The 12054-nt window shown below is 37.4% G+C and overlaps 1 protein-coding gene across 1 annotated transcript in view; it reads left to right on the forward strand.

Moving 5' to 3' along the window:
- Window positions 1-1290: 1290 nt before the first annotated feature.
- The window catches only part of FTCDNL1 (formiminotransferase cyclodeaminase N-terminal like), a 35831-nt gene continuing 25067 nt past the window's right edge, over window positions 1291-12054 (forward strand). Inside the window, 3 exon segments of the mRNA XM_088021956.1 lie at window positions 1291-1402; window positions 4065-4166; window positions 5386-5538. Of these exon segments, the coding sequence (XP_087878082.1) occupies window positions 1291-1402; window positions 4065-4166; window positions 5386-5538 (367 nt within the window).

Here is a 12054-nt window from a genome sequence, read left to right on the forward strand (position 1 = left end):
AACACCATTTGTTAAAAAGCATAATTATGTTGGGAAAGTGCCTGATGAGACAATTAAGCTACATAAACACACTGAAAACAAATGAAAGCCAGAAGACGCCCACACCCCTTGTGTAAAGCAATTTTTTGTTTACATAGAAACGAGAGAGGTCTGAGCTGCTTTATTACAACGATGTTATTAACGTCTACAAAAACCTAATGACCATATTTTAATGAATTTTCAGTCATGAGATGATGGTCAGGATATGAAAAGTTGCTTACAAACCTAAACTTGCCACGGAGCCCTGCATTCCCTCTGGGTTAGGACGATTAGGCCAATGAAAATCCTGGTGAACAGAAGCCAGAGCATTTATGCATCGCCTGTACTGTTATTTGCACCAGAGCACAGTTTAGCTTAAACTCATAAGCTTAACGTTTGTTTCAAACTTGGACAACATTCACTGCGGTATTCCTCACCCTGAGAACATTGCCTGATACAAGATAACCTTTATGAAATAATTTGTTGAATTGAATTCGTGAGGGCCATATTTAGTTATATTCAAGCCTGATCTTGAAAAGGGGAATAATTTTGTAATTAATCCACTTTCAACAAAAGGGCATCAGTCACGTTTTTGTAATTATTGATTCGTTATAGAATATATGTCAGATTTTAATTCAAGGAAGAGAGTCCTGTGAAAAGATTTTACACTCATAAAGGAACTTTGGGGATTAATGTGTGAGACGAATTCAGTCAAATAGTTGTCTAAACACCTGGTATCTTACAGCACCCAAATGAGTCCCTTTTATTTGTTCACATATTGCCTATAAATGGCGCATAGAGATAACTTTTCTTTTTGCCAGAAAAGTAGTTTTTATAAGAATCTTCTTCATTTCCCTTTTCTACATTTCCCTAGTCTCATTTAACAAGAGGATCAAGTTTATTTGTTAAGTAGTATAGACCTTGAAAATGGGGATAATCTAAGGAAATTGGTGTTTAAAAGGGAATAAAATACTTTAACAAATGTTTTCATTTACGTGACAATTCAGGCTGAGTAACTTGCCCTATATTTTCTAGTATTGTTACTATGTTTGTAGGTTCATATGTGCATGACCGCATACACATGGTTTCTTGGTTGACTCAATCTGAGGATTTTTTCCTTTAGGTGTTCTCCAGGAATAAAATAGTGAAGTGTTCATATTATGACTGGTTTCCAAAAACTATAATTTTTTTATGGTTAATGAACATGAAAATATGAATGAGCCATAGAAAACAAAATGAACAATAATTTTCTTCTATTCTAGAAAAATCACCATGTCTTCTTCCCTGGGGCTCCGTTTGGCTGCTTGTTTTCTAAATATTTCAGAAGCCAGAAGAAAATACATTGTTGAGAACATAGCACAGGCAGCTCTTCATGAAAAAAATGGTAGGAACAACAGACAATTGAAGCGAATATGTATGAGTACAGTAGTTTTTTTACTCTGCAGACAGTGCTATAGAACACTCTTCCTTCTTCTAAGACTTTCCTCCTAGTTCTGGGGCAGGACTCCGGGATACTGAGATAGAACAGTTGCTCATATGTGCACATGTGCTCTTCCAAAAGCCTGCGTAAGCTCAGCAGTGCACCTATTCACATTGGAGAGTGAGTGTCTGAGATGAGCATTGTTCAGGAGTTCAGGCTCCTGAGGACGATATATTTACATAAAGGTTTAATGTTTCCCACATGGGCCATTTATTTGATCATTAATAGAATGAGCATAATTGTACATTATGCTTTTTATTCAACAGGTTAAATAAAAAATAAACTTGCCAAATACCAGCTACTTTTCAAAGCTCTCCTGCCAACAAAGCCCATGCTTTCATTACAACATTATTATTTCTACTCCATTTTCTCCATATAAAAACTTGTAGGCAATTGCATTTAAGTGATGTGTGTAAGATCAGTCAGCAAATCAGAAGACTGGACCTCAAGCCTCTTTACTCCCTGGGCCAGTATTTCCAATGAGAGATATTACTCTTTATTTTACTCTTGTTAAAATGTTCATGTGATGACGCACAGTTCTGGATTCCAGTTGTTTTTGCCTTCACACACACACAAAACACAGTGTATTCGGACTTCTAATCATTTAAGTAGAAATGCTTTGTTATTAAATCAACTTTTTGGCAACAGGTGAGCATTAGGGTCACAATCCTGAAGCACGTGAGACAGTACATTTTAATTTCTGAGTCAGTTTTGATCTGGTGACTACTTTTCATGAGAAAGAAGTGTTTTCACCTAGCCCATTTCTAATGGTGAGCACATTTAAGTTACTGTCTTACACCTCTGCAGGAGCTGGAAATGTCTAAGAAAATTCCTGGTAATTGCTGATAAGAAAGCTCCTCTGGAGTCAGTATGCAGCTGTGCTTTTGCATTCTCTTTGTGGGAAGAGCCAGCTTGGGCCCCTCATTGTCAGACACAGTACTTCTAAAGAGATTGGGTTACCTGTCTCTGTGATTAAGTGCGTGTGCAGAGACATTTGTGGAAGCCATAGACTGATGGACACCTGGGTCTCAACTCACAGTTTTTATCAGCTTATTAGTGGCAGCAACTCAAGTGGAATTATAGCTATTATACTCCATTACAAATACCAAACAATTTACTTCTGCTGAGATTCATACTGACAGTTCCTCCTGCCAGCAGTAATTTTTTTCTAGATGCATGCTTAAGAAATTGCAGGAGAGAGTGTTTCATTCTTTTAGCATTTGATTCAATTGTATCATATGAAACTGAGAATAAAAGATTTTCAGAAGAAGATTTAGGATGAAAAAATAAAATCATCTCTTTTCTTCCAGGAGCTAGAGTATGTTGAAAAAATACATAAAATAAGAGGTTGTATAATCTTGTTCTTGCTTCATCTTTCATGGTTTTAAAAATGAAAGAAGGTGGCACTAGCTAAGAAAATGACCTGTCGTTTTACAAATATTTTAAATACATTTATTTTTAAATGAGTGGAATAAAATTATACACCCATATTTCTTCTGATTAAGCAATGTGAAAATATTTAAATAGCCTAAAAATGTCTTAGGTAAAGGAACCTGAGTTATAAATTTTAGATGTACACCAGGGCAGGGCTCTGTAGATGCTTATTTGGCTATGAGTGAGTGACATATGTTTATCTTTTCATGTTATTAAAATTAATAGCGTAGGGCTGCTGTAAGCTCTATAGTTCCTGTGTGTAACTCATTTTTCCTCTCTTCTGAAAAGATTAATTGTTAGGCTGCCAGGGGACAGGGCGGCAAAGGTATAATAGCATAGCTAACGGTTTAATTACTGCCTGAAAACTTTTGTCCTTTGCTTTGAATTTGCTTTTGTAGGCTTAAGGGGGACTTTTAAGGAGGCTGAACCAGGCTTGTAAACTTTAAAAATAACTTTGGGGTAATGTGCGGCTGCCATACAAGTGTATGGCAGCTTTCTCCTCCAGGTTACACAGTCAAATGAGTCACAAGCCACCAAAAGCTGGAAGTCGTTAACATCTGAAGGCTGTTGGTGGCCTCTGAAAAGGAGATGGTGGAGACAGAACAGTTTCTAACAGGTGCATACATCCCAGGAACCTGTGCTTCAGGCACTAATTGGTCTATCTTAGCTTTTCCAGATGTCAGATTTTGATCCAGGCAGTTTGATTTGTGGGTTTTGGAAGGAAAAATTGACAAAGCCTAGAGGATGAGATTGAGAAGGACCAGAATTTAGAGTGGTGTGATTTGGCGATTGAAAGAAGAGGCTACCATCTTAGACTGAGTTGAGAGAACGTTGGCAAGCCCAGTAGCAAGTCCAAGAGACGATCTGTCATAAACACCAAAGGCTAGCCTCCGAATGGAGCCTCTGAACTGTTCTAACTAGATAACAGATCTAGTTATAACTATCTGGTTATATAGTAATGCTCTAAGAAGTAGACGTTACTATTGGTGAATTTCATGATTAGTCAATGTCACTTCAGAGGTCAAATCCCAGAATTTTTCTATCAAGCTAAGTTTAATTGTATCAGAAGAAATAAATTATTAAGATTTCATCACAGAAAAAAAATTCTTGCATGTATGTGTTTTCTTTACAGGGCAGAAATAACCTGAAGCATCAATGCTCAATATATTTTCATTTTCTGATCAAGACTCCATCAAATCAGTCATTACAATATTGGCTTCTATTAATGAATTAGGTAAGATTTCGGTTTCTTTGTTTATCTATCTTTTGATGAAGGGTGAGCTTCAGGTAGACCTGAATGCTCTTTAATCATTGATTTCCTGTATAAATCTGAATACTCAAGAGAGTGTACCCCAAAAGGTCTTTTCATTATTCTTCTGAACATGTATATCTCAAACATTTCCCATTTCCTCTTTATTAAAATGAACCTTGGGGTCCAAGATTTAATAATATTCTTTCACTGAAGATGATGATCCCAAATCTTATGTGGTTAAGGAAACCTTTTCTAGTTTTAACCTGTGAAGTAATAGTATTGAAATCAACCTTGATTTCACTGATAAGTTGGCATGGAATGAAATAAACCAAGCAGTTGTGTTTTGGGTTGGGACCCTGAAATCTTTAGTTCATGAGTTGAAATGAAATGAACTCCATGTCTCATAGGGATGTTGTCAGGCTTAATTGGACAACTTGAATTGGAAGGATCATAATTGTTTAAAGAAAAGCCTATATCATCTTAATATTGCTTAGTAAAGGGTTCAAGATATTTTCAAATAAACCTGATTTCAACTTAGCAGAGTGTCTTCTTTCAAAAGGCCTATTTGTTTGGAGAGCAGAGAGTGGACTGATAACTTCCAGCAAACATAGGACAGATTATCTTGAATGTTAATCATAGGATGTAAAATTTGCTTCTTTGTTGTTTATCTCTATTGCTAAAATGGCCATATTGCACTAATGAAAACTCAGAGTCGTAGTAGTATAGTTGTCCATAACATGTACTTAGATTAATGATTCAATGGAAGAAATCTAATTACTGAACAAGAGCAAAGTCAAATACTTATGCTTCAGAAAAATGTATGTGTGTATATTTTAATTTCATTATTCATAAAGCATTCTGAAAATAACATGGAATTTTATCAGTTTAATTTGATAAAATTGAAAAAATTTAAAGTAACCAACTGAAAAAAAATACAGAGTTGTTTAAGACTGATGAACATTGCATAATTCCTCCACTTTTGGGAATAAAGAGCTGGCAGAAATGTGAAACTTTATGACAATTGGGAGGTGAGGTGAAGGGAAATGGTTGGATCTTTTCTTTTTTTTTTTTAATCTGGATAAAAATAACCTCCTATACGGATTGCAAAAGAAAAACAGCAAGTGGGACAGTAAAATTATAGCTGCTTCTTTAGATGCAAGTGAAAGTTTAGTGATTGTTGTTTGCAATTTCACATTTTAAGGCAATTCTCTTCTGGCTGCCAGCTTGGAGGCCTTTAAGTCTATTACTATGGAGGTTTGAGAGGGGATCCACTCTTGCCTGGAAGCAGTGAACCTCTTTCCCATTTACCCTCTCTCTGATGTCCCACAGGACGAGTGTGGAGCTGTGGCCAGAAGTAAGAGCAAGTTGAGGGTAGTGTGTCATTCCTGATTGGAAACCATTTTTCACAAATCAGAACAGTTTGTGATAATATAATCATTCCTCAACTCCCTGGTAAGAGTTGACCTCGGAGAACTACATCAACAATAGGCTCTCATGGGTTGCAGTGCATACTGTGTCTCTGTGACTATCTTTCCAATTTCCACCCGACAACACTGTGGAACTCTAAATGCCCTGGGATGGGGCAAATCAACCATTTTGTCCCTTACAGATTCACCATAGATCATGAGAAAAAACAGTAGTTTCTAATGAGTTCCTTAGACTCTTCCGGGCAGAACTCTTCCGGGTGTGTTTTGCCCATCTGTGTTCTATTTTCTTGAGCAGGGGTAATGATGAGGTTGAAAAACCACTTAAATGTTAACTCCTACCCCTTTTTCCTCTGATTTTTTTTTTCTTTTCCTATGCACAACTCTCTTTAAGATTTGCTTTGGAACCGAACTGTCACGTGCTTGATTTCAGCCCCAGGGGTGAATTTAATTTGGAAAATTTGAGCTATGTCACTTGAGGTGTTTTTGAATTAGGCAAATTGGGAGAAAAGAAAGACCTTTTGCCTGGACTGTCTAGCTGCACGGTGGTTAATTACAAGATGCAGAGGCTCATAACCTTTGGGGGAAAGTCCGCCTTAGGATAATTGCATTCTTCTCTGTATGACCTCAGAAATCCCTGTATGATGTTGCCTCATTTTTATTTAATGCTGAATTGTCTAACATGTGGGATGTAGATTTGGACTCTGGCTAAGCTGAGCTACACCAAGTACTAGCAATAGGAAAAGAGACTTGTTTCCAGAGGAGCACCTTACTGCTTGTGCTGCATTTTAATGTGAGCTGACAATTTAAAGATTATTTCCCAGGGAAATCCTGGCCCAAAATTTGCCATACTTTTTATCCAAGAAAGGGTTAAAATTCAGCATGGGGGAAAATACGTTTCACACAAAAATGAAGAGTTCAGAATTGTCCAGACCAGAATAATGATTTTAATTGTCTTCAAAACAATTATGTTCAATTACATTAAATCTCAAATTAGCTAGTACATGAAGTTCTTCATTACATCAGGACTAGTCCACCCCCAGATGTTCATCCTGTGTAGGAGACAGTTGACAATCGGAGGGTCTGGACACGGTATTTCTCCCTTCCCTTGCCCTTTTGCTTCATTGGCAGCTACTGTACCTCATGATTTAAACATGGACATTTCTAATTAAATGAGAGCTCAGCTGCATTCTTGAACTAATTTATAACATTTGATTTGAAATGTAATAGCTCCAACCTTCATCTGATTAAAAACAGTCATATACTGTATATGGTTACTATTTTGATGCTGCGACATGCAGTTTTTATTTTTACATTCCCCTTTTTACACAGCTGTTCATCTAATATCATCCAATTTTTTTAAGTTTTTGTTGTTGTTGTTGTTGTTGTAACAGCATGCTCAGGCATTCTTATGAGGTAGAAGTATTCAAATTCTAGGATCTTACTGTTCTCAAAACAGTGAAGGGATGTTTTCATTTAGGGTTACCTCTTCTCATGAAACCAACTTTAGGATAATCATTTAACCAACTTTCTTTGGGAGGAAGGGCAATGGAGAACATTCCAGTGACATGAAAAATAGCTAATATTGATATGTGTAATTCATGTATGCTTTATATGCAAATATTCTGAATGATGTATTTCAGAACTTTTATAGCAGCTGTAAGCTTGCTTATAACTTAAGGAATGGGTTCTTTTTTTTTTTTTAAAGATTTTATTTATTCATGAGAGACACAGAGAGAGAGAGGCAGAGGCAGAGGGAGAAGCAAGCTCCCCAAGGAGCAGGGAGCCCGATGCAGGACTCGATCCCAGGACCCCAGGATCATGACCCGAGCCGACGGCAGCTGCCTAACCATCTGAGCCACCCAGGCGCCCAAGGAATGGGTTCTTAAAGTGGGGTCCAAAATTGGTGTTCGGGGGCCTTATAAATAGTGTCAAAATCATTTGCAAGTTTTATGCATGTATGCATACATAGGCACAAACACTTACACATACTTTTGCATATAATTTTCTTTGAAGAACTTTTAGGATAAAGGGCACAGCAATGTGGGGGCTCAGATGTGAGAGCACCCTGGGTGTGAGGACCTGCAAAGGCCTTCAGTTTGGCAGGCTGGAACTTAGAGATGGGGTGGAATGAGAGGCATTCCTGAGCATGTTAAAAAAATGAAGCTTCAGAGGTAGTTAGAGGTCAGAGCATGAAGTCCTATATGCCAGATTAAGGAGTTTAAACCTATCCTAAAGGCAGTGAGAACCATGGAAGAGTTTTAAGCAAGATAGTGGTGTGAATGGCTTTGAATTTTAGAAAGCTTATTCTGCCTGCCTGTTAGAGGATGGACAGGAAGTAGACAGACCAGTTTGGAAAGGTGATGGTGCCCTAGATAATAAAGTGGAGAGAATGGAGAGAACCCATAGGATGTTGGGGGGGGGGGCGTGGGAACAAAGCAGTGGTATGAAAGTGTCATCACTTAAAAATGATGGAAAAAAGGGGATTTGGAGGGAAAGAGCGTGAATATTTTTTTGTATGCCACCATTTGGCAATTAGATATAAAATTGAGAGCTAGGAGACACAGAGATCTATTAAAGCTTACACTTTTCCAAAAATGTTTGGACTTTGGTTTTCCTTCTCAATAAAAACATTTGATCTGTTAGGCTGTCTTTCATTTTTATCTGTATTATGTCTCTTAAAATTTTTTCTTTCCTCCCTTTTCCCCTTCCTCCCTGTGTCCTTACCTCTCTCTCCTCTTTCCTCCTTCCTTTCCTCCTTTTTCCTCTGTTATTATCCAAATGATACACACATGTGGCTGAAAGTTGACTGTTTGTTCCCAAAACTCTAAGTACCTACATAACTCCCTTTTCCCTATCACTTTAATTTCCTTCTCGCCAGAACCAAGTGCTTTCAACTCTCTTGTCTTATCATTTAGGATTCAACTCCAGGTATCTAAATACCAACTCATATTGGTGCTTCTTGATTTTTCAGTTTTAGGCATTGTCTATTGACTTCTTCCTGCAGAAGGTGAAAATTTAGCTTCCTTTCACCACCCACCCCTGACCCCCAACATACACACACACACACACACACACACACACACTCTTCCTAATTCTCCCTCTTTCCATGCAGTTATATCAAAATTTGGATAAATATTTAGTGGTTACGTTATTATAACTATGTAAACATTATTCACAATGAAGCATTTAGAATGTTGTTTCTATTTTACCCTTTCTGCACAACTTTTTCTTTTGGCTGGAATTGATCATTATCATTTTGATTGTTTACTTAGTTTTTAATATACTGATCAATGGTTTAACCCCACCCTGTCTGTTAATAATAGCATCTCTCCATGCATTTAGATAGAACATTCCCTGCATTGAATGTTCTATCAGTTTTATCTTCTTAAAGAACCATCTTCTAGACCTCTCTGACCTGTTCCAATTAGTACTGGTTGCCCTCAATTTGTTGAAGATAACTATCATCATGGAATCTCCCTTAACTGTCATCCTGGGTGTTCCCTGCACCTCTCTCCATGTTGGATATACTGGTTCCTAAATCTCATATCTTCTCTTTTTTTCCCCCTTAGTTTACGTCCTTGTTTTAGGGGAACATATCGTCTACTCGCTTCCTTTAAAAAGGGGGGAGTATATTTTTGAGACCTTTCATGTCTGAAAATGCTGTTATTCTATCATCACACTTGTTAGTTTGGCTAGGTGTAAAATTCTAGGTTAGAAATAATAATTCCTTTATTTTGAAGACAGTGTATTATTGAATTCTTATTTTTATGTTACTATTGAAACCTCTAAAGCCATTATGAGTCCTAATCTTTGTATGTGATCTGTCATTTCTCTCTGGAAGCTTGTAAGATCTTCACTTTGTTCCTAGTGTTCTGAAATTTCTGTGATGTGCCTTTGTATGGGTCTGTTTTCATTTATTAGGCTGGAGATGTGTTAGGCCCTTTGAATCCTTGACACTCTTGTTCCTGTGCCAGACAACGCTTGAATTATCTCATTGATGATTTCTTCCATTTTCTCAGTTCTTTCTGGAAGCTCCGTTATTTGGATATTGGAACTCTTGTACTGGTTCTCGACCCTTATTTTCTCTCTTTTCCCCATCACTTTATATTTTTGTAATACTTTCTGGCAAATTTCCTCTATATGCCAAGCCTTCAGTAAGTCTTTCATTTCTTCTATATTAGTTTCCAAATGCTTTCATATACTCTCTGAGTGGATTTTATCTTATTATTTGAAATGACATTCTGGCCATGTTTCATGAATGCAGTATCAATGGATAATTTTTAATATTTTCTTCTTCCTGTATTATGTCTGTTTTTCAACCCCTACCCTCACCCTCACCCCCAGGTTGCTTGTTTGTTTTAAAGGCTTTCCTTGGATGTCTGATGATTCTTGGTTGGCTGCTTACTCTAAGAGTGGACACTAAGAGACTGAATGGATATTCTCAGTATATAGGTGGAGTTTGTCAGCTGTAGACTCATCTGACTAGATCATTTCTTTGGGGAACCCCTATGTCAGTATTTTTTTTGTCTTTCCTCTTGGGCTGTTCAAGTTCCTTGTAGAAGGATCTTCCAGTCTTCAGCCTGGAGGGTAGACACAGCTGTCCATGTTTTAGGAAATGAATTGTAGACAAGGGCTGGTAGAGTCTCAGCATTTAGTTTGTAAATATTCTCATAGCTCTTCATTACTCATCCCTACCCTCAGCTGTGTCCAGTATTCCCCAGCCCAGATGCCTTGGTGCCAGATGCCTCTTGTGTCTTCTGCCAGGGTGGGGACAGGGCACTTGCCTGTCTATGTGGAGGACGGGTAGCATCTAACTGCTGCTTAAACAGACTTGCCACCAGCTTCCCTGTTTTGAGCTTTGCCTTTATCTTCCCTTCCAAAGTGAGTCTGCCATTTCTGATCATTATCAAGTGCCTGTGGCCTAAGTCAGGTTGCTTCTCTGCTGTTCCGCTTGCTGCTTTGCATCTGCTTAATCACCTACCACTCTTACATGTTTTCCAAGTTCCAGTGCTGTTGCCTCCTCCTCCATTTCGCTTCCATTTGTTTGAGTCCTTGCTTTTAAAAAGTATCCCTTTCCCATCTTTTTCCTGGGATTTTGGGAAGCAGTGAAAGTAAACATAAGGATCCATACTCTCATTTTACTTGGAAGTCCCTACTTCTGTAATTCTTCTTGATGATTTTTAATTAATTTGGATCATTCAAGAACACTTAATTCACCTAATTTGGAATCAGTGGTAAGTTTACAGGAACATATTCTTTTGTCTGATGTCTAACTCAATATTGAATATATTTAGTCTCAGTTTCTGGGTTTTTATAAATTTTTTAATAAGCATTTTTCTCTGAAGGATTGCTGTGGGCCATACTGCTTCCTGTATGTTTTTCCCTTCTTCCTTACTCAGTGTTTTTACATGTGGGAGCCAGTGTTTCTGAAACATGACCCTGTTTCCCATTCACACATAAATCTTCATGAGAAGGATTGAGTGAAAATGTGGGGGAGGGGTCCGGGCAGAAGGTGCTCAGGCAAGTTCTCCCAATGATTTGTCAATGACAGTGGGCTTACCTAACATGTAGGCTCATAACATTCAGCTTTAAAAGTCTGGACAATAGCTATGAATTTTATAAATGATGTGGAAACCTGCTTTTTGTTTTATGTCATTAATCAGATGAAATAATGTTTGCACAATGCCATATAAATGGACATTATTTAGAAGACTGGAAAGATAAAGTGCTAGCTAAGTAAGTTACGTGAATAAAGAAATAGCTCCTACATGATTGATTTTTATTTTTTGATTTACCTCAAAATATATAAAACATTAGTGAATTTGATTAGAAATATCAGCCTTGTTAGATTTTTTTTGAGTATTTTTATGACTTGGAGGACACGTGCCATGACAGATTCACACGATGTCAACACTTGTGTGATAGTCTTGAGACCCTTTGATTACCTTATTACAGATTGTCAAAACATGGGCTGATCTGGCAAATCAGGCACAACTTTCCACTTCAAGAATTTTCTACCCCGATTCTCTAGTTGCTATGGAGATTGTCTTATAAAACAGCCCTGGATTTGGTTGAGATTAGTCAATTTAGATGCTGGGTTCTGATATAATTCTCTCCACCATCAGCAATGCCCTCATTGCCATAGCATAAAAACAGTGGTTGATTTTACGAGCATATGTTAACATAGTTTTAGGACATAGCATTTAGTTGAGAATTTTGAGGATATTGGCACTGTATTTTAAGAAAACTGAAAAAACAAGGGATTGTGCATTAGGAAAGTACTTAAAATATTAAGATTGATTTAGTACATTTTAACTACAAAGGAGAGTTACCAGGTTGTTCATAAATGCATATTACTACAGGTTTAATAAATGTGACAGGATTATATCTACTAATGTAAACAGAGGTACTAATGAGGGAAGGATAAGGCCAAATGGGAGAAG

This window comes from Eumetopias jubatus, unplaced genomic scaffold (assembly GCF_037043125.1).
Source record: "Eumetopias jubatus isolate StellerSeaLion01/CBP00866 unplaced genomic scaffold, mEumJub1_p1.0 scaffold_3, whole genome shotgun sequence".
NCBI classification, from domain to species: domain Eukaryota; kingdom Metazoa; phylum Chordata; class Mammalia; order Carnivora; family Otariidae; genus Eumetopias; species Eumetopias jubatus.